Source organism: Physeter macrocephalus, chromosome 1 (genome assembly GCF_002837175.3).
Source record: "Physeter macrocephalus isolate SW-GA chromosome 1, ASM283717v5, whole genome shotgun sequence".
NCBI classification, from domain to species: domain Eukaryota; kingdom Metazoa; phylum Chordata; class Mammalia; order Artiodactyla; family Physeteridae; genus Physeter; species Physeter macrocephalus.
Genome location: NC_041214.2, coordinates 82174174 through 82198017, shown reverse-complemented (window position 1 = coordinate 82198017; position 23844 = coordinate 82174174). Strand labels below are relative to the sequence as shown.

At 37.1% G+C, this 23844-nt stretch overlaps 1 protein-coding gene across 1 annotated transcript in view; it reads left to right on the top strand.

Annotated features, from left to right (window-relative positions):
* P3H2 (prolyl 3-hydroxylase 2) overlaps window positions 1-23844 on the top strand; it is a 158212-nt gene that overhangs the window by 119921 nt on the left and 14447 nt on the right. Inside the window, exons 4-8 of the mRNA XM_007102271.3 lie at window positions 8551-8682; window positions 10387-10529; window positions 10853-10942; window positions 16080-16120; window positions 17817-17911. Coding sequence (XP_007102333.2) covers window positions 8551-8682; window positions 10387-10529; window positions 10853-10942; window positions 16080-16120; window positions 17817-17911 — 501 coding nt within the window. The remainder of the gene's footprint in view (window positions 1-8550; window positions 8683-10386; window positions 10530-10852; window positions 10943-16079; window positions 16121-17816; window positions 17912-23844) is intronic.

The window sequence follows — 23844 nt, the reverse complement described above, 5'->3', positions numbered from 1 at the left end:
GAATCACCCCCACCACGCCACTGGCTTCCATTGCACTTGAAATAAAACCCAAAACCTTTAACAAGGACTTTCATGACTGTGTACTAGTGTTCATTTTCATCCTCTCTTTTTCTATCTCTTTAATCCATTCCTACTCTACTTATTTTAATTCCTAAGATACGCCAGGCTCATTTCCACTTACAGACTTGAAAATGTTGTCTTCTATCACTTGGCTATTGCCCTATTTTGTTAAGAGCTTAATCCTCAGTTCCTACTTATAGTGACTGGCAAATAGCAGGTGCTTAGTGAATATCTGTTAAATGAATGGGTGGAAGGAAGAAAGGATGAGGGAAGGAAGGAAGGAAGGAGATGACATATCCATCAATCACATTGCAGAGATTAAAAGCATTAATAATACTCTATATTTGTGAAAATATAGGTCTCAAATTGTTGAGTTTTTTTTAAATTTTATTTTATTTATTTTTTTATACAGCAGGTTCTTACTAGTTATCCATTTTATACATATTAGTGTATATATGTAAATCTCAATATCCCAATTCAACACACCACCACCCCCCTCTGCCACTTTCCCCCCTTGGTGCCCATATGTTTGTTCTCTACATCTGTGTCTCAATTTCTGCCCTACAAACAGGTTCACCTGTACCATTTTTCTAAGTTCCACATATATGCGTTAGTATACAATATTTGTTTTTCTCTTTCTGACATACTTCACTCTGTATGAGAGTCTCTAGATCCATCCATGTCTCTACAAATAAACTAATTTCATTCCTTTTTATGGCTGTGTAATATTCCATTTTATATAAGTACCACATCTTCTTTATCCATTTGTCTGTTGCTGGGCATTTAGGCTAATTCCATGCCCTGGCTATTGTAAATAGTGCTGCAATGAACATTGGGGTGCATGTGTCTTTTTGAATTATGGTTTTCTCTTGGTATATGCCCAGTAGTGGGATTGCTGGGTCATATGGTAATTCTATTTATAGTTTTTTGGAACCACCATACTGTTCTCCAAAGTGGCTGTATCAATTTACATTCCCACCAACAGTGCAAGAGGGATCCCTTTTCTCCACACCCTCTCCAGCATTTGTTGTTTGTAGATTTTCTGGTGATGCCCATTCTAACTGGTGTGAGGTGATACCTTATTGGAGTTTTGATTTGCATTTCTCTAATAATTAGTGATGTTGAGCAACTTTTCCTGTGCTTCTTGGCCATCTGTATGTCTTCTTTGGAGAAATGTCTATTTAGGTATTCTGCCCATTTTTGGATTGGGTTGTGTGTTTTTTAAATATTGAGCTGCATGAGCTGTTTATATATTTTGGAGATTAATCCTTTATCCGTTGATTTGTTTGCAAATATTTTCTCCCATTCTGAGGGTTGTCTTTTCATCGTGTTTGTAGTTTCCTTTGCTGAGCAAAAGCTTTTAAGTTTCATTAGGTCCCATTTGTTTATTTTTATTTCCATTACTCTAAGAAGTGCATCAAAAAAGATCTTGCTGTTATTTATGTCAAAGAGTGTTCTTCCTATGTTTTCCTCTAAGAGCTTTATAGTGTGCAGTCTTATATTTAGGTCTCTAATCCATTTTGAGTTTATTTTTGTGAATGGTGTTAGGGAGTGTTTGAATTTCATTCTTTTACATGTAGCTGTCCAGTTTTCCCAGCACCACTTATTGAAGAGACTGTCTTTTCTCCATTGTATATCCTTGCCTCCTTTGTCATAGATTAGTTGACCACGGGTGCGTGGGTTTATCTCTGGGTTTTCTATCCTGTCCCATTGATCTATATTTCTGTTTTTGTGCCAGTACCAGATTGTCTTGATTACTGTAGCTTTGTAGTATAGTCTGAAGCCAGGGAGTCTGATTCCTCCAGCTCCATTTTTTTCCCTCAAGACCACTTTGGCTATTCGGGGTCTTTTGTGTCTCTATACAAATTTTAAGATTTTCTGTTCTAGCTCTGTAAAAAATGCCATAGGTAATTTGATAGGGATTACATGGAATCTGTAGATTGCTTTGGGTAGTATAGTCATTTTCACAATATTGATTCTCCAATCCAAGAACATGGTATATCTCTCCATCTTTTTGTATCATCTTTAATTTCTTTCAGATTTTTCATCATTAGTGTATAGGAATGCAAGAGATTTCTGTGCATTAATTTTGTATCCTGCAACATTACCAAATTCATTGATTAGCTCTATTAGTTTTCTGGTAGCATCTTTAGGATTCTCTATGTATAGTATGTCATCTGCAGGCAGTGGCAGTTTTACTTCTTCTTTTCCAATTTGTATTCATTTTATTTCTTTTTCTTCTCTGATTGCCATGGCTAGGACTTCCAAAACTCTGTTGAATGATAGTGGTGAGAGTGGACATCCTTGCCTTGTTCCTGATCTTAGAGGAAATGGTTTCAGTTTTTCACCATTGAGAATGATGTTTGCTGTGGGTTTGTCATATATGGCCTTTATTATGTTGAGGTAGTTTCCCTGTATGTCCACTTTCTGGAGAGTTTTTATCATAAATGAGTGTTGAATTTTGTCAAAAGCTTTTTCTTCATCTATTGAGATGATCGTATAGTTTTTCTTCTTCAGTTTATTAATATGGTGTATCACATTGATTGATTTTCATATACTGAAGAATCCTTGCATCCCTGGATAAATCCCACTTGATCATGGTGTATGATGCTTTTAATGTGCTGTTGGATTCTGTTTGATAGTATTTTGTTGAGGATTTTTGCATCTATATTCATCAGTGATATTGGTCTATAATTTTCTTTTTTTTGTAGTATCTTTGCCTGGTTTTGGTATCAGGGTGATGGTGGCCTCATAGAATGTGATTGGGAGTGCTCCTTCCTCTGCAATTTTTTGGAAGAGTTTGAGAAGCATGGGTGTTAGCTCTTCTCTAAATGTTTGATAGAATTCTGGTCCTGGACTTTTGTTTGTTGGAAGATTTTTGATCACAGTTTCAATTTCATTACTTGTGATTGTTCAGTACATATTTTCTATTTCTTCCTGGTTCAGTCTTGGAAGGTTATACCTTTATAAGAATTTGCCCCTTTCTTCCAGGTTGTCCATTTTATTGGCATAGACTTGCTTGTAGTAGTCTCGTAGCCTCTTAGGATGCTTTGTATTTCTGCGGTGTCTGTTGTAACTTCTCCTTTTTTATTTCTAATTTTGTTGATTTGAGTTCTCTCCCTACTTTTCGTGATGAGTCTGGCTAGTGGTTTATCAATTTTGTTTATGTTCTCAAAGATCCAGCTTTCAGTTTTATTGATCTTTGCTATTGTTTTCTTTGTTTCTATTTCATTTATTTCTGCTCTGATCTTTATGAATTCTTTCCTTCTACTAACTTTGGGTTTTGTTTGTTCTTCTTTCTGTAGTTCCTTTATTTGTAAGGTTAGATTGGTTATTTGAGATGTTTGTTGTTTCTTGAGGTAGGATTGTATTGTGATAAACTTCCCTCTTAGAACTGCTTTTGCTGCGTCCCATAGGTTTTGGATCATCGTGTTTTCATTGTCATTTGTCTCTAGGTATTTTTTGATTTCCTCTTTGATTTCTTCAGTGATCTCTTGGTTATTTAGTAACGTATTATTTATCCTCTATGTGTTTGTGTTTTTTTACGTTTTTTCCCCTGTAATTAATTTCTAATATCATAGCATTGTGGTCAGAAAAGATGCTTGATATGATTTCAATTTTCTTAAATTTACTGAGGCTTGATTTGTGACCCAAGATGTGATCTATCCTGTAGAATGTCCCGTGCACACTTGAGAAGGATCTGCTGTTTTTGGATGGAATGTCCTATAAATATCAATTAAATCTATCTGGTCTATTTTGTCATTTAAAACTTGTGTTTCCTTATTAATTTTCTGTCTGGATGATCTCTCCTTTTGTGTAAGTGAGGTTTTAAAGGCCCCCACTATTATTGTGTTACAGTCAATTTCCTCTTTTATAGCTGTTAGCAGTTACCTTATGTATTGAGGTGCTCCTATGGTGGGTGTGTATATATTTATAATTGTTATATCTTCTTCTTGGATTGATCCCTTGATTATTATGTAGTGTCCTTCCTTGTCTCTTGTAACATTCTTTATTTTAAAATTTATTTTATCTTATATGAGTATTGCTACTGCAGCTTTCTTACTTTTTTTTTTTTGCGGTATGCGGACCTCCCACCGCTGTGATCTCTCCCATTGCGGAGCACAGGCTCCAGACACGCAGGCCAGCGGCCATGGCTCATGGGCCCAGCCGCTCTGTGGCATGTGGGACCTTCCCGGACTGGGGCACGAACCCATATCCCCTGCATTGGCAGGCGGACTCTCAACCACTGTGCCACCAGGGAAGCCCCAGCTTTATTTTGATTTCCCTTTGCATGGAAAAGCTTTTTCCATCCCCTCACTTTCAGTCTGTATGTGTCCCTAGGTCTGAAGTGGGTCTCTTGTAGACAGCATATATATGGGTCTTGTTTTTGTATTAGCATTTGTTGTAGAGCTGGTTTGGTGGTGCTGAATTCTCTTAGCTTTTGCTTGTCTGTAAAGCTTCTAATTTCTCCACTGAAAATGAATGAGATCCTTGCTGGGTAGAGTAATCTTGGTTGTAGGTTCTTCCCTTTCATCACTTTACATATGTCATGTCACTCCCTTCTGGCTTGTAGAGTTTCTGCTGAGAAATCAGCTGTTAGCCGTATGGGAGTTCCCTTCTACGTTATTTGTCATTTTTCCCTTGCTGCTTTCAATAATTTTCTTTGCCTTTAATTTCTACCCGTTTGATTACCATGTGTCTCCGCATGTTTCTCCTTGGGTTTAACCTGTATGGGACTCTCTGTGCTTCCTGGACTTGGGTGGCTATTTCCTTTCCCATGTTAGGGAAGTTTTCGACTATAATGTCTACAAATATTTTCTCGGGTCCTTTCTCTCTCTCTTCTGCTTCTGGGACCCCTATAATGTGAATGTTGTTGCCTTTAATGTTGTCCCAGAGGTCTCTTAGGCTGTCTTCATTTCTTTTCATTCTTTTTTCTTTATTCTGTTCCGCAGCAGTGAATTCCACCATTCTGTCTTCCAGGTCACTTATCTGTTCTTCTGCCTCAGTTATTCTGCTATTGATTCCTTCTAGTGTAGTTTTCATTTCAGTTATTGTATTGCTCATCTGTGTTTGTTTGTTCTTTAATTCTTCTAGGTTTTTGTTAAACATTTCTTGCATATTCTTGATCTTTGCCTCCATTGTTTTTCCGAAGTCCTGGATCATCTTCACTATCATTATTCTGAATTATTTTTCTGGAAGGTTGCCTATCTCCACTTCCTTTAGTTGTTTTTCTGGGGTTTTATCTTGCTCCTTCATCTGGTACATAGCCCTCTGCCTTTTCATCTTGTCTATCTTTCTGTGAATGTGGTTTTTCTTCCACAGGCTGCAGGATTGTAGTTCTTCTTGCTTCTGCTGTCTGCCCTCTGGTGGCTGAGGCTATCTAAGAGCCTTGTGCAAGTTTGTGTTGACGTTTTTTAGAGGAATAATTAGGAAATATCTATCAAAATTTAGACTAAGAAGTTAACTGAAAATCATTGTGCATTTTTTTACCCTTTTTTTTTTTACATTTTAGAAATGTATATTTCTATACATTTCAAACTGATCACCACAATAAGTTTAGTTACAATATGTCATCATACAAAGATATTACATAGTTATTGACTATATTGCCCACACTGTACATTTCATAACCATGACTTATTTATTTTGCAACTGGAAGTTTGTATGTCTTAAGCTCCCTCACCAATTTTTTTCCTCCCCCACCACCTACCCCTCTGGCCCATTTGTTCTCTGTATCTATAACTCTGTCTCTATTTTGTTATGTTTGTTCATTTGTTCTGTTTTGCTTTGTTTTCTTTTTAGATTGCACATATAAGTGAAACCATATAGTATTTTTCTTCCTCTTTCTGACTTATTAGCATAATACCTTCTAGGTCCATCCATGTTGTCACAAGGAACAAGATTTCATTGTTTTTTATGGCTGAGGGCTGAGTACTATTCCATTGTGTGTGCACGTATATCACATCTTCTTTATACATTCATCTATTGATGGGCACTTAGGCTGCTTCCGTATCTTGGCTACTGTAAATATATTATTTGTCAAGTGACTTATTTGCTACCCATTCAATTACCCAAGTTCAACTCAATTCACTTAAAATCAATGCAGCATTATTGGGGATTTTTTTCCCATAAGGTTTTATTTTGTTGGGCCTCTACCAGAGCCATTTACTTGCATTTTTGTAAACACTGCTCATTTGAATGTCAGTTTTATGTGTGCTTCACATTTCAACTGCTGAATATTTCTTTAACTTAATCTTTTATTTGAGAATGGGCAGGCTTTTCCTTTACTAAAGTTTACTATCTTGTAGTTTTTTTAAGGATAGGTGCCCTGCCTTCATTCCCACATTCATCTCTACATCTACCTCTACCAATGGCCAATGAACAGCTTTGGCAAATGTCCTAGATCTGGTTTAAGAGAACTGACTGACAAATTACCACAAATTAACATTTCACAATTTTCTGAGGTCACCACAGCCTGTTGGTTGCTGGAAAAGAATAGAAGTCTCCTAACTCAGGCTCCTAATACTAACACAGCTACCACTACCATCACCCGACTTCCAATAAAGAAAAGTGATAAAAAATTCATAGTCCCTCAAGTTCAATCAAATATTATATGTTACAGGAATATGGTAAGTCTTCTCAGGAATTTGAAGCATATCCAATTCATTTTGAGATGGATAGCTTTAACAGTATTTCCATGCAAGTGTCTTGAATCTGAAACCTATTAAAACATAACAGTTTCACAATAACATTTGATATAGAAAGGAGGAATACAACTAATAAAAAGGGATATCATTACTCTAACTATGTAAATTCCTGCCTGGTTCAAATCTATTCTCGATTAGGAGTAAAACTGGCTTTTAAAATACAGAATGTAGTTAGAAAGCCAGAATTTTTGACTTTTAGAGTTGGAAGAACATTGCCAATTGGAGAAAACTACAAATGGCTTCTGAATGCAGTTATTTATTACCATTCATGCTCACTGAAGCCCTAAAGGGTATCATTTTGTCACTCTTATTTTGCTGCTATTAATATCTTACTTTGAAAAATACTTTCATTCAGATTGTGGATTCCTGTTGGGTGTGTTTCCCACCCTTTCCTTTTGCTTGTCATTTGGAATTAGGAGTGCATATTAAAAGGTAAAGAGGAAAGCAAATGGCCAGTGAAACTAGGAGAAATGCTTGAGAGTTGTTTGTTGTTTTCTTAAGAAAAAAATAGCTAGCTATCTATTTATAACATGCTAATCAAATAAACATAACCCATTCTTCTCCTCATGTCTTCCAACTGGAATTAAAACCAATGGATGATAGTGATCCTATTAGCTATACTATATTAGATTGAGTTAGTCAGGTTTTAAGAGAACTAGCACATTTCCCTACACACCAGGAAACAGATATTTCCTTTCTCTTGTGTTTTGGGGGTCCCTCTTCAAGGTCATGTAGATACAAGCCAAACTCTGTGTAATAGAAAGCCTTTTGAAAGGAAGCAGTTGTGGATTAGACTGTACAGTCATGAAGTCGGGTGGTTTTATCATTATTCTCAGGAGAACTTGCTCTGCACAATCATGAATGGACTATTCTCTTAATGGAAAAGACTGCCTCTATCTTCACTGTAAAAATCAGAGTCGGGGCAAAATGTAAGAAGGGTTTTCTTTCTGGGACATTAGCCACTTGTGTTTTCCCAGCTCATGCTTGTATGAGATAGAACCCAGAGCTAAAAGAAGCATGAAAACCCCTGCACTTCAGGATCCTTGCCTGTTTGCAAGTGAGAAGAATGGGAACAAAGAAAGGGGAACAAAGAAAAAGAGGCAAAATTCTTCTTCAAATTCTTTAGCTTTCATCCTTCTCCTATTTTACCAGTCCCTACAGTATTAAGATTTATAATGTCCAGGTGATAGACTAATTTGTAACTGGGTAGAATAGGTTCCTGATCAATAGATGTAAAGGAACGTTGTTTTTATTTCCCCTTTAGTAAAAGTGGTTTGAAAATATTAACAAGGAAAAAGAGCATTGTGGCTTCACTTCTCTGCGTGAACTCCCCGCGTACATGGCAGTTCCTTTCTCTCAACCGGTCCTTAACATAACTGGGATCTGAACTTCCCATCCTGATTCCAGGACACTTCAGGCCATCTGAAGTCCAAAAAGAGACCCCCAAGTTGTTAAATAAGAAAGTAATCTACCCAACTGTGCATGGGCGGGATGAGATGGCCTATGTCACTTTCAGGGGATGTAGAAAAAGAACACACGGAAGGAAAGAATGCTATACATTTAGAATCTACTAGTAATTAGTCTAGTGATCACTGGTTAGGAAGCCTTGGAGAGTCACTTACTTTCTTTGTGAAAAGGATTTCTGGTCATGAGTGAGGATAATAATGATATCTCTCTAAGAGTGTATGGTGAGGTGAGATGCCCTGTGTAACCGTGGTTCTCACTTTGAAGTCTGGACATTGAGCAGATGAGAGGAACCCACTTCTTGGCTCTTGTTTTTCAGATCACTATGTGCAGGTGCTGGTTTGTCAGCATGAATGTGTGAGGGAACTTGCCACCCGCCCTGGCCGCCTCTCACCAATCGAGAACTTTCTTCCCCTACATTATGACTACCTACAGTTTGCCTACTATCGAGGTAAAGCGTGGATTATCTGTGAAAAACTTTAGGGGGAAGGGGTGTGGCTCATCACAACAGACATCGAATTTTTGTGGGTTAGTCCTCTGCCTTCCTCAGTTGTAATCAAGCTATGGGAGTGTATGCATTTTCTCTCTCATCTCACATCACTACAGCTCAGAACAAGAGCAGAAGGTGAAACCACAAGTGGGCAAATGTGACAATGCCCTGAAAGTTATACTAGATTGATATTTTATGTGATTTTTAAATTTAATTTTTCGACTTAATTTGAAAAGATAATATACTCACAGGTTTAAATATTTAAAAACCTCTCTCTCTTTCTTTTCCCCACAACCCAAGTTCATCCCCTAAAATCCACAGTTTCTTATTTGCCCTTCCAAAATTTTATACAGAAACAACACAAACACACACACACACACACACACACACACACACACACACACACAATCCACAGTTTCTTATTTACCCTTCCAAAATTTTATACAGAAACAACACAAACACACACACACACACACACACACACACACACTGTCTCTGAATTATTTTATCCTCTTACACATAGAAGATAGCCCATTATTTACACTCTTCCTCACGTTGTTTTCTTCACTTAATGATACATGTCAGATTTTTTTTAGTATGTTGGACCTATGAAATTCCCTTTTGCTTGGTCAAAAATGGTCAAATTTTGGCAGTTTTATATGGTTCAATCTAGTTTCAGTACATAAAGATCTTCCTCATTAATTTTTCTTTATATCTAGATATCACCATACTATAATTTATTTAATGTGTCTCCTTACTGCTGAGCATTGTGTTGTTTGTAATATTTTACTATTACAATCAATGATTAAATGAATAATATTTCCTGTATGTCATTTACATTTACATGTAAATATCTATAGGATAAATTTCTAGAAGTACAGTTGCTGCATCAAATGGTTTATTTGTTTGTAATTTTGACAGATGTTGCCGAATTTTTCTCCACACAGAGTACACTTTTCATTGCACACAACAGAATATATTATCAAATTTTAAATATTCCCAAATCATTATGTGAAAATTGGTATCTCAATAAAGTTTTAATTTCCATTTATCTCATTGAGAAAGAAAGAGTGAGCATCTTATGTTTAAAAGCAATTAATAGAATTTGGATTGCTGAAATTGGTCTTAGATATCATGTTTTCAAATTCAGTACAAAAATCAGAATTAACTTCAAAAATTCTACTCTGTATTAAATAATGTAAGTTGCCAGCAAATATCTTCAGGTGGAGGGTTTTGATAATTTGTTGAAGACACCTAGCAGCATAGCAGACCGAAGTTAGTACCTTTGGAATACCTGAAATCCTGTCCTTCCTTTCATCTGCAACTATTTCTGTTGCTTCTACTCAGCCTCACGGCATCTTCCCTCTTTTCTTTTAATTTTTATTTTATATTGTCGTACAGTTGATTGACAATGTTGTGTTAGTTTCAGGTGTAAAGCAACGTGATTCAGTTATACATATACATATATCCATTCTTTTTCAGATTCTTTCCCCATATTGGTTATTACAGAGTATTGAGTAGGGTTCCCTGTGCTATACAGTAGGTAGCATCTTCCCTCTTACTGATCATATCATGCTGACTCTCATGGACATGTTGACGTATCTTTAAAAAATTTTGTAGACCAACCTAGGCTGACTCTAATGCTGCAACTCCTGGGTTTTTCAGTTGGTGAATATGTGAAAGCCTTGGAGTGTGCCAAGGCCTATCTTCTACTCCATCCGGATGATGAGGATGTCAGAGACAATGTGGATTACTATGAGAGTCTGTTGGATGACAGCACTGACCCAGCATCTATCCAGGCCAGAGAGGTGAGACCCATGTTCTGAGAAGAAACTCGTTATTCTTCTCAGTGCTCTGGGGAGAGTTGGTAAAAATATAACACTTCTCTTAGAGATAGCTAACAATTTAGTAAAGGTTCTAGGACTCAGTTCTTTGCAACTTTAATTAGTAATGCTAAAAGTGTATTTTTCGCCTATGTGCTAGCTTGTGAAAATCTACAGAGATAGGGACAATTTTTGCAGCTGTGAATATTTTTTTAGCTCATTTGTTACTGTCTAAAGAAAATTATTTCCACTTGAACATTAATCATACCTTTTAACTGTTATTTAAATATACATTTTTTTTTCTGTAGGATTTGGCGATGTTTGTGAAGCATCATAAACTGGAATCAGAACTAATAAAATCAGCTGCAGAGGGTCTGGGATTTTCGTACACTGAGCCGGTAAGAGCAAAGAGGAGAGAGGAAAAGGTCTTTAAAGGAACTATTTGGTGGACTTCTTATTTATGATTGTATTCCCCAGCCCCTTTTGTTGAAGATTATAATCCCCTGCCTTTTGTAAACAAACACTGGAGGAAGGGGGTTTTTACCTTGTATATGTGATGAACTGTAAAAGACTTTAACAGATTTCCATATCACTGAGAGCTAAAGTCAAAAGCAAATATACTTGGATAGGAAAGAAATGTTTTGAATATGATATGTTTGCCTCAGGATTGTTTTATTTCCTAATTTCTGTATACAACATTTTGTATTTTCTTTTAAACATTTCTCTTAAACATTTTAAACAATAAAAAGACTTCAAAAGAACAGAATCACAGTCGTACTACCTATCATGCTGACTACTTTCTTCCACGTGTCCATGTTGTCTTTTTTTTTTTTCTTATTTTTTTTGGGCTGCGTTGGATCTTCCTTGCTCTGCACAGGCTTTCTGGCTTTCTCTAGTTGTGGCGAGTGGGGATTATTCTTCGTTGCGGTGCGTGTGCTTCTCATTGAGGTGGCTTCTCTTGTTGTGGAACATGGGCTCTAGGCGCAAGGGCTTCAGTAGTTACAGCACACAGGCTCAGTTGTTGCGACACACGAGCCCTAGAGCATGTGGGTTTCAGTATCTGCGGAGCGTGGGCTCAGTAGTTGTGGCATGTGGGCTCAGTAGTTGTGACTCATGGGCTCTGGAGTACAGGCTCAGTAGTTGTGGCACACGGGCTTAGGTGCTCTGCAGCATGTGGGATCTTCCTGGCCCAGGGATCGAAACCATGTCCCCTGCACTGGCAGGTGGATTTTTTTTTTTTAACATCTTTATTGGAGTATAATTGCTTTACAATGGTGTGTTAGTTTCTGCTGTATAACAAAGTGAATCAGCTATACATATACATATATCCCCATTTCTCCTCCTTCTTGCATCTCCTTCCCAACGTCCCTATCCCACCCCTCCAGGTGGACACAAAGCACAGAGCTGAAATCCCTGTTCTATGTGGCTGCTTCCCACTAGCTATCTATTTTACATTTGGTCGTGTATATGTGTCCATGCCACTCTCTCACTTCGTCCCAGCTTACCCTTCCCCCTCCTCGTGTCCTCAAGTCCACTCTCTACATCTGTGTCTTTTTTCCTGTCCTGCCCCTAGGTTCTTCAGAACCAAATTTTTTTTTTTTAGATTCCATATATATGTGTTAGCATACGGTATTTGTTTTTCTATTCTGACTTACTTCACTCTGTATGACAGACAGACTCTAGGTCCATCCACCTCACTACAAATAACTGTTTTGTTTCTTTTTATGGCTGAGTAATATTCCACTGTATATTTGTGCCACATCTTCTTTATCCATTCATCTGTCAATGGACACTTAGGTTGCTTCCATGTCCTGATTGCTGGGTCATATGGTAGTTCTATTTTTAGTTTTTTAAGGAACCTCCATACTGTTCCCCATAGTGGCTCTATCAATTTAATTCCCACCAACAGTGCAAGAGGGTTCCCTTTTCTCCACACTCTGTCCAGCATTTATTGCTTGTAGACTTTTTGATGATGGCCTTTCTGACCGGTGTGAGGTGATACCTCATTGGAGTTTTGATTTGCATTTCTCTAATGATTAGTGATGTTTAGCATCCTTTCATGTGTTTGTTGGCAATCTGTACATCTTCTTTGGAGAAATGTCTATTTAGGTCTTCTGCCCATTTTTGGATTGGGTTGCTTGTTTTTTTGTTATTGAGCTGCTTGTATATTTTGGAGATTAATCATTTGTCAGTTGCTTCTCTTGCAAATATTTTCTCCCATTCTGAGGGTTGTGTTTTCATCTTGTTTATGGTTTCCTTTGCTGTACCAAAGCTTTTAAGTTTCATTAGGTCCCATTTGTTTATTTTTGTTTTTATTTCCATTTCTCTAGGAGGTGGGTCAAAAAGGATCTTGCTGTGATTTATGTCATAGAGTGTTCTTCCTATGTTTTCCTCTAAGAGTTTTATAGTGTCTGGCCTTACATTTAGGTCTTTAATCCATTTTGAGTTTATTTTTGTGTATGGTGTTAGGAAGTGTTCGAATTTCATTCTTTTACATGTACCTGTCCAGTTTTCCCAGCACCACTTTTGAAGAGGCTGTCTTTTCTCCATTGTATATTTTCGCCTCCTTTATCAAAGATAAGGTGACCATATGTGTGTGGATTTATCTCTGGGATTTCTATCCTGTTCCATTGATCTATATTTCTGTTTTTGTGCCAGTACCATACTGCCTTGATTACTGTAGCTTTGTAGTATATATAGTCTGAAGTCAGGGAGCCTGATTCCTCCAGCTCCATTTTTCTTTCTCAAGGTTACTTTGGCTATTCGGGGTCTTTTGTGTTTCCATACAAATTGTAAATTTTTTTGTTCTAGGTCGGTGAAAAATACCATTAGTAGTTTGATAGGGATTGCATTGAATCTGTAGATTCCTTTGGGTAGTAGAATCATTTTCACAATGTTGATTCTTCCAATCCAAGAACATGGTATATCTCTCCATCTGTTTGTATCATCTTTAATTTCTTTCATCAGTGTCTTATCATTTTCTGCATACAGGTCTTTTATCTCCTAAGGTAGGTTTATTCCTAGGTATTTTATTCTTTTTGCTGCAATGGTAAGTTGGGATGTTTCCTTAATTTCTCTTTCAGATTTTTCATCACTAGTGTATAGGAATGGAAGAGATTTCTGTGCCTTAATTTTGTATCCTGCTGCTTTACCAAATTCATTGTTTAGCTCTAGTAGTTTTCTGGTAGCATCTTTAGGATTCTCTATGTATAGTATCATGTCATCTGCAAACAGTCACAGTTTTACTTCTTCTTTTCTGATTTGGATTCCTTTTATTTCTTTTTCTTCTCTGATTGCTGTGGCTGAAACTTCCAAAACTATGTTGAATAATAATGGTGAGAGAGGGCAACCTTGTCTTGTTCCTGATCTTAGAGGAAATGGTTTCAGGTTTTCACCATTGAGAACGATTTTGGCTGTGAGTTTGTCATATATGGCCATTATTATGTTGAGGTAAGTTCCCTCTATGCCTAGTTTCTGGAGGGTTTTTATCATAAATTGGTGTTGAATTTTGTCAATAGCTTTCTCTGCATCTATTGAGATTATCATATGGTTTTTATCTTTCAATTTGTTAATATGGTGTATCACATTGATTGATTTATGTATATTGAAGAATCCTTGCATTCCTGGGATAAACCCCACTTGATCATGGTGTATGATCCTTTTAATGTGCTGTTGGATTCTGTTTGCTAGTATTTTGTTGAGGATTTTTGCATCTATGTTCATCAGTGATATTGGCCTGTAGTTTTCTTTTTTTGTGACATCTTTTTCTGGTTTTGGTATCAGGGTGATGGTGGTCTCGTAGAATGAGTTTAGGAGTATTCCTCCCTCTGCTCTATTTTGGAAGAGTTTGAGCTGGATAGGTGTTAGATCTTCTCTAAATGTTTGATAGAATTTGCCTGTGAAGCCATCTGGTCCTGGACTTTTGTTTGTTGGAAGATTTTTAATCACAGTTTTAATTTCAGTGCTTGTGATTGGTCTGTTTATATTTTCTATTTCTTCCTGATTCAGTCTTGGAACATTGTGCTTTTCTAAGAATATGTACATTTCTTCCAGATTGTCCATTTTATTGGTATATAGTTGCTTGTAGTAATCTCTCATGAGCCTTTGTATTTCTGCAGTGTCAGTTGTTACTTCTCCTTTTTCATTTCTAATTCTGTTGATTTGAGTCTTCTCCCTTTTTTTCTTGATGAGTCTGGCTAGTGGTTTATCAATTTTGTTTATCTTCTCAAAGAACCAGCTTTTAGTTGGCAGGTGGATTCTTAACCACTGTGTCACCAGGGAAATCTCCCATGTTGTCTTTTAAACATTCTTCATATGAAGACATCCCTTTTGTAGAAGTAGTACTGCTATATATATAGATTTGTATTTTTATTTATTAATTTTTATTTGGGATAGCATAAGCAATTTCTATATCTTTACAGCTTTCAAAATTATTTTTAGCTACATCTATAGTTGATGTACAATAAATAAGTTAATACTTTTCCTGCTGTTGAACATTTGTTTTATTTATTTTTGTTTTTTTGTGCCCAAATGAATGCATTAAGCATTTTTCTTTCTACTGAACTATATCCATAGGATAAATTCCCAGAAGTGGGTTAACTCTGCCATCAAAGGATATGAGAAGGTTTAAAATTTTTGAAATTTTTTTTCTAGGAGAGTTTTCTGGTACCTTCATTGTTCCTAACAGTTCATAAAAGTTTATGGTTTTACTATGAACATCTCAGCAGTGAGAAATAACATCTTAAACTCATTCATATGCTTAATATATTATGTACAAAATGGTGCACCACTGTTGTTTTAATTTGTATTCCTTTGATTATCAGCAAAAATCAACTTTTCACAAATTATTATTAATTATTTGTCCTCTCATTTGATTGACCTGGACATGTGTTTTATTCATTGATCTGTTCATTGCTATATAAGTTCTTTATATACTGTACATGTTAATAGTTAATATAAAAAGCACTGTTTATAATATATCCTATTTGTAACACATTTTTTGTCTCTTTCTTAGTTATGTTATGTTTTTATTGACACATTTTTAAAAATAGGATAATTTTAATGTACATTTCTAGTGTAACATTTCTAATATGTTTATATCCGGTCTTACTATTTTTGAAAGTTATGTTATCCCAAATGACCCTAGGAAAAAAAATCACTTACTTTATGATCCTATACAGATGATTAACCAGACTGGACTTTTTGTTTATTTGTTTTATTTATAAAAGTGAAAGGAGTTATACTTAATTATCTTCTAAGTGTCTTCTTGCTATCAAATTCTAAATCACTTTCTTGGACAAAGGATGGATGCCCAGGCTAATTCCATGCTATTTTTTTAATCCATTTGTCTTAGCCAAAATTACACCAACCTTAGCCTTCCTTTTTATTAAAATTTAAAAATAAATACTATATTATAGATTTATATAATATGCAAGTTTTCTAATATTTTAGGTCTTTTGAGTGTTTTGTCTTATTTCTGTACATGGAATTTTAGTGACAAAACTACTGAGTTTTTTTTTTTTTAATTTAAAACAGAATTATTGGATTCAATATGGAGGACGACAGGATGAGAATCAGTAAGTTCTCCATTTAGAATGTTTATTTGTAATGAGAAGAAATACTTAGAATCATATTTATTATAAAGAATTTGGGCTCTATGAAATAGGCAAAAGGATATAATTAGACGAGCTCTGAACTGGGAATTAGGAGTTCTGCATTCTGGTCGCAGCTCTTCCTCTTATTTCCAAGGCACCTTAAATAATTTATCTTCCTCTCTGGGTCTCATGCTTTTCCTCACATCAAGGGGTTGAATCAGGTGATCTCTAATGGCTAAATGTTCTGTGACTCTAAATCAGAAAAAGTTGGATGATGTTTTTGAGTTTTTAATAGGAAAAAAACAATTAAATTATCTTTTGCATGCTAAATTTTCTTACTGCATTTATTTGAAAGCATCAAGCTCGGAAAGTTTTACAGCAAGCTAAAATATTAAGTGTCATGAACTCAATCAGAAATGAAGAAAACTCAATTTTTAAAATGATAGATGTCAAAAGTCAATTTACATGTTCTGAGCATTTCAAGGAGTCATAGAATTTTGGAGTTACACGTTTGAGATTGTCAACTGAAAAAAAAAATGCACTCTAAAATTAAGAGTTATGTTTTATTCAGTGGATTTTCTGAGGACTTCAAGCCCAGGAGACAGCCTCTCAGATGGCTCTGAGGGACTGCTCCCAAGAGTTAAAGGAGAAGCCAGGATGTGTAGGAGCTTTGTAACAAAAAGCAGACAGTCAGAATAGCAAAAGATTACTGTTAATTAAAGAAAACCAGACATCCCTAGTTAATTTAGGGTTTACGCTTTTCTATGTATGGGAAGATTCAAGAGCCTGGGCTCATTGAAATCATTCCTTTGATATGCACCTCAGCTCTCTGGGGCCAGTGTCCTGTGTTTTCCCATCCTGAGTCCCCTCAGGGTGCACCACTGGGGGGAGGCTACAGTGCCTGACTGCTTGATGGTCGCAACATCCTTCGTTTACTGATATGGCAGGCGGCATTCTTAGTCCACAAGATCTTGAGGTCCAGGTTATTATCAAAATTGGAAACTGAGGCCCTGACAAGGCAAAGGACTCAGTGTCTCACCATGAAGGACTGGTATATCCAGACCTTCTTATTCAAAATCTTGTGGTCTTTCACTGAGCTTCAAGGGCTCAACCCCTGGGTGACCTCAAATTATTGCAAGAGATCCAAGAATGTATATGCATATTTGGATTTGCTCAATTTGTATATATTGAAAGGGCATCATGCTATTATGTGTGTTCACGAAGTTTGACACAAACTCATGTCTTCTATCTTGGAATAGTTGAGAACCACTACACTCGGACATGATTTATTTCAATTCAACCATCTTTCAGTGATGCGCTCTATATTCAAGACATATAATACAACAATCTGAGCATTGTAAACATGCACGTGATCATTGTTTCATGCTCTGTTGGTACTCAAAGTCTAATCTCAATGGGTTTACATTATGGATACAATGAACTGTAATAAAGGTTGCTAAGAAGATTTAGAGAAGTGAAATAGAGCACACTCATTGGGAAAATAGAGAGGAGCTTCATGGAGGCAATGGCATCTAATTTGATCTTGAAAGATGTGGACTTGTGAACCACAAAAATATACAATATGAAGTCATAGACTACCTGAGTAAGGTATCCTTTGCCTTTGAACATCTTTATTCAATGGGATATTGCTATTTCAACTTTTTGTTTGAATGGGCAGGGTCCCTTCAGGAGTGAATGTGGAGGGGGCAGAAGTTCACGGATTATCAACGCGGAAAAAGTCATCACCCAAGATAGACCGAGACCTAAGAGAGGGTAAGTATTGTTGCACTTTTACTCTTAGAAGGAGGGGAAGGGGAGGCTGGGACTTGGCCAGTTCTTACCCGGATCAGGGCAGAACCCATTTTCACTGAAAAATAAAGAATAGGACTAAACTACTCCAGTTCATAAAATTCTGAAAGCAAGTCTCAAAAACAAGAATGTCTCAGGTGTGTATATCACTACCTTTGGTTTTCAACAAAAGTGCTACCAAATTCACTCACAGGAGTCCTGTGAGCTAGGCAGGAACTATATGATCATTGCCATCCTCAGTTGAGTACCCGAGGCTTGGAGAGGTTACCTGGCTTACTCCTCTCACATTGGAGGGGAGTGCTAGAGAGCATGGAATAGACTGTGTATCGGGGGAACTTGAAGAGACAGGTCACGCGGGATATTAGTTAACCTAAGATCCCTGAGGCACATATCTGATCAGGGCTTTGAGAAATCAGTAGAATTTAGATTAGATTGACAGAAGTGTGGAGGGAGCCATTCAAGTGGGTGAAACAAAGGACACAAAAGGCTCAGAGATGGACACAGCAGGATATTCGATGCCTGTTTACATAACCTCAAAATGACTGGAGCCATAGGTGGAGTGTTGCCAAACATAGGTTTTAAATAGAGCCAAACAGTGTTGTAATCATAACTTATTAGCAAGTGTAGTACTAACAACAGTAGTAATCCTTAACAATTATTATTACTTCTATATGTTTTACAATTTTCCCAGCAAATTTATACACAGTTCATTTTAATACTGGCAGCTTCTCCTGTGAGACAAGTGTCCCCCACTTCACAGGTAAGAAAACTGAGGCTCACAGAGATTTAGTGACCTATCCAAAGCCTCAGAGCTTGTAATATGTTAAGCAGGCTTTTGAATCCAAATCCCATTTTCTGTTCTTCACCTGATGATGGAACATACAAGTGTCTAGATATCTGAAATGTATCCCCTATTGATTAATTGCAAGATAAGAAGAGGTTTTTCAAAAACCTGCATTGAGAATAAGTACAATCCTCCTTTCCCCAACAAGAGAGATGTCAGCACATTCCTCTAGCTGATTTGAAAATTTCTGGCTCTCTGCAGCTCTCACATTTCCCAGCCCTTTCCTTCCTCAGCTTCCAAGTCAGTTTGAGGCAGTAAACAGGATAATATGCTCATCTAATCTGACCTGGACCTCAGTTTGTAGTCACCAAACACAAGCTATTTTATGAGTGCCAGAGAGCTTCATGGTCAGCCAGAGTTCACGTTGCTTTTTAAGCTGAGAAATCACCCAGGAAGTACATGCCAGTAAGCCGGCACTTTGCTGTAAACATTTGGGAAGCTCCAGGACAGTTGCCAAATTTCAAAGCATTTTTTTCCTGGCTACCAGGGGGTCTGATGTCCAGCAACTGAATAAGAAGGCTAATGGGAAGAGTAGAACAGAAAACTACACAGGATGGAGAGAGGTCATGATTGACTGGGTTGCCAAATTCTATCATTTCTGCCGTTGAATGGGCTAATGAATCATAGGATGTTCCCTGGGAACCTACTGGAAAGCCTTCTGTGCAGTCACTAGAGATCAAAGTATGGTCTAAATTAAGAACAGTGGTAGACAGAGGCAAATTTCCCAATGAGAAAACACTTTCAACATCTTAGTCTGGCTGAAAGCAGATGTCAGGGAGGCAAGAAAGGATGCGTGCTTCCAGATTAGAATATATTTCAGCTTTTCTCATCTTCCACAAAGAGATTGTCATCTACTCTGGTTACCTAACAGTATTTAGTAGTATTCATACTGGATGTCTCCCGAGCATTAAGATGGGAGTGACTCAGGGCTACTACACCCCAGAGTGACTCCAGTCCTTGGAATATGCATGTCATCTTATTAAAAACATCTGTCACTTATCCATTCTTCTTTCAACCACCAGTTTTCCAAAAGTCCTGCTCAATAATAATCCCAGATTCAGCGGGGATATTGTAGAAATAACTTTGAACTTGGAGTCAGGAAGCCTATCTTCGTCTGATGTTCTCCAGAGTGATGGGTAACTAGAGACTCACTCTCTCTGATCCTTATGATCCTCACCTGTAACAGAAGGATAGCAACTCTTTGGAGAGGATGAATATGAAAGTCTTTTGTAAACTGTAAAGGACGGTGCTCATATAAGGGCTTGTTAGCACACTCCCGTCGTAACTTATATGACCTTGTCGTATTTATGGTAAAATATATCTTCTTGCCATAAGCCATAGGTAGTGAACACAAAAGAGCATTTTCCTATAAGATTCCTCTTTATTGCAAATGGAAAGTCAGAGCCAGGCACATACTTTATAAATGAGACAAGAATTAAGTTGTTTAACTAAATCTCCTTAGGCTGTGGTTAAGAGTTGGCTAAAGCTGTCAAATCAGATCCCAGGAACCACAACTTATTGGACTACATTTTTATTTTTATTTTAATGTTTTTCTCTGTCTGTTGTGCTACTAGTCATTTATAGGGTGGTCGACTTGCATTTTTGAATGGCAGGATTTATTTTTCCTTTTATATTTTTGTTTTCCTTTTGGTTAGTGGGTAGGTAGTTGCCTGTTTTTTGTTAAATGGGTATGTGGGAAACCTCTGTATAAAACTCTGTGCTTAGTGGTGGTTGTGCGAGCTACATGAAAGGCGGATGTCTAGTACAGATTCTGCCCAAACCTGTTAGAATTTAGGTATTTTAGACTCTGTGTTGAACTCTGTCCCTTCACCTGATCTTTGTATATTGCTTATGCCATGGTTGGGGAAATTGTCAATATCCCAGTAGCTCTCTTTTAAATATAATCCATTATGCCATATGCTTATTAAGATATCTCATTCAAACTTAACACAATATACCAGGCATATTTTAACAATTCAAAAATGATCATCATAATAATGGAAAATACTTATACAGAGCTTAAGCATGGCAGGCATTTTTCTCAATGTTTTAAAATAACTTTTGAAGTCATGTTTTGAAAATAAACTAATATATTTAAGTGATACACTCTCAATATAGAAAATGAGAAAAACATGGCAAAGTACAAACCAACCTAGTCCACTAAACCCTTGATCTGTCTTCCATTTCTATTCGAATTTTATACTAGAAAATTATTTCCAGTGAACGTACAAGTATCTTGTCTTTCTTGTTGAAGGAACGTCTCTCTCTGTGTTTCTGAATGGAAATGGAATATGCCATTCACTTTTGAATATTTGAGGGACAGTCTCAATGTGGCTATGGATCTTAACTATATAGATTAGAGCAACCTTTCAAAAACAAACTGTGTTTTTTTGTTAAGAGGTCCATTCCATGCTGTGAAAACATTTAGCACAAAGGTAGCAGTTTACAATAACATACACTTGCTATCTCACAGTTTCTGTGGGTCAGGACTATGGGGGTAGCTTAGCTGGGTCCATTGCTTCAGGGTCTGTCACAAGGTTCCATCAAGTGTTGATTAGGGCTGACGTCTCTTCTAAAGCTGGGAAACTATCTTCTTCCAAACTCAAATGACAGAATTCGGTTCCTGAAGGCTATTGGACTGTGGTTCTCAGTTTCTGGTTGACTGTTGGCTGGAGGATGCCCTCAATTCCTTGCTGTGTGAGCCTGTCCAATACAGCCACTTGTTTCATCAGACTATAAGCTGAGAAAGCAACAGACTGAGTCAACCAGCAAAATAGGAGTTGCAGCGTTATGTAACCAATCAAAGACGTGATATCCCATCACCTTTGCCATATTCTATTAGTTAGAGGCAAACTCCAGGACCCACCCACACTTGAGGGAAGCAAAGTACACGAACCTATGAGTACCAGGAGGCTGTGACCATTAGGGGCCAACCTAGAGTCTCTCTGCCATAGGAAGGAAGGAGGGAGGAAGGAGGGAGGGAGGGTGGGAGGGTGCGAGGGAGGGAAGGAGGAAAGAAGGTGAAGAGGGGAAGGAAGGAATGAGGGAAGGAGGGAGGAAGCAAGGAGGGAGGAAGGGAGGGAGGAAAGAGCGAAGGAAGAAAGGGTGGGTATTGTGTTTATTTAAGGGTGAGAACTGCTGCATATTATATTGATATTTATGATATTCATAATGCCTGTTCACATATTAAAAGTTCCAAGAAGTCCTCTTAAGTTTTGTTTACTCCAGTACTTCCCAAACATATTTGATCAATAAACTCTTTTTTCATTAAAAACTTTTCTGTAGAACACAGTTTGAAAAACATTGAATTGTAGGAGATATATAGATATAGATAGATACAGATATAGATATTTATGTATGTATTTTCTATTCATCCAAAAGATTGACACTAAAACTGGGAGCTTGTGGATATATTCCTGGAATCCAAGAAATTCTGTATTTATAAATTTTGATGGCCATTTAAAAAATTAAGAGGAAAAAAAAAATTAAGAAGGGCAACTCGTGGGTCATCTGAATAACCACTTATAGCCAAGGACTGCCATGAGATTTCATACCTCAGTGGGTATGGATGCAGTTACCATCACATTGGCATCGGTTAATAACACTTCAATGATCAAAGACTAATAAGAATTGAAGTAGGACAAACTTATGAATAATGTATTAAGACCAGATGAAGGCCAAAATTCATCATGGTCCACTAAGATTCCACAGTAGTTTCAACAGAGAAAACTTGTAGTAGAATGAGTCATTACACACCAAGAGCACTCTGAGGAATGCTGGCTCAGAAGAACCAAGGCCAGATCACTCATTAGAATATTCATGTGGAACATTGCTTTTTAGTTTCCACAAAATAACATTAACCATTTTATTAATATTGTTAATTTGAATTTAGCAGGTTTTATGGTCTTGCTTTTATTTAATCTTGTAAATTGGTTTGGGTATGATAGTTGTATGAAGCTATAAAAATAAATACTGTACTTACAGTTTTATGATTGCAAACATGGAAGTAAAACTGCAGTACAAATAATTTGTCAGCACTGAAGCTTCTTAGGGAATTTTTGCTTTAACAGATAACCATACGTTACTCAAGATTGAGAAACACTGTCCCATTATTTTAATATTCCATTAATCATGGGCTGTAGTAACTCTTTTCTCCCAACTGGACTAATAACATTCAGTGCTGTTCCCTAGTTTGACTAATCTGTTTTAAAGCCAAAGAGTAGACATCAATTTCAGTTGTCTCCTTCTCCTTCAATGATGTGTTTTAGACCAGTGTGCTGGTGACCATTGCCCAACTGGGGAGGATGGGAGGAGCCCTCCTCACCCCCATGCCCTCCATGGTGAGCTGTTCTTGTTGACAGGCATCAGGCCCCTTAGGAGGAATATTATAAAGAGGAGGAAAACAAGTTTTGCTTTTCTATTCAGTTTTCTGGTTCAAGGTGTTTGTACTTTGCTACATTGGAAGATTTCCTCACCATCAGAGGCTTTGTCCTTCAGTCCTATTCTCTATGAGGAAAGAACCATGTCAGGTCTAGATTTTGTAATTTCGCCACCTAAAACATAGCCCCAAAGCATCATGCTTTGAAGAGCCAATATGGAGCTAATTTTATAAAGTTGTAAGCTCTGTCCAGTGAGGCAGCAGGTGCCTACAGGAAACTCTCCCGTGGGAGATATATATGTGGGAGATATATATATATGTGTGTGTGTGTGTATCTCTATATAATTTGCCCAGAGAGCAGAGAAAAAGAGATATTCCAAAAGTCAGACCATCCAGAGTCAGTAGGTGGTGGAAAGAAGACTGGGAAGGAGTCAGGTGACTTGGTTATGACTGTCCTGATGGGCATTTATTCCCTGAGTTACTTGGTAAAGGTTTTGCTCTGGATACTGGTGGAACTGAGGACACAAAATGTCGTCAAATAATTTTTTTCTCTCTTTCTTTCTTTTTTATTTTTCAATTGTTTGGTTGTCCTGCTATCTCTTTAAAAAGTCTTTACCTACCCTGAGGTCATGTCATCCAGTAATTGCATGAGATGTTGTGGCAGAGGTAGGAACC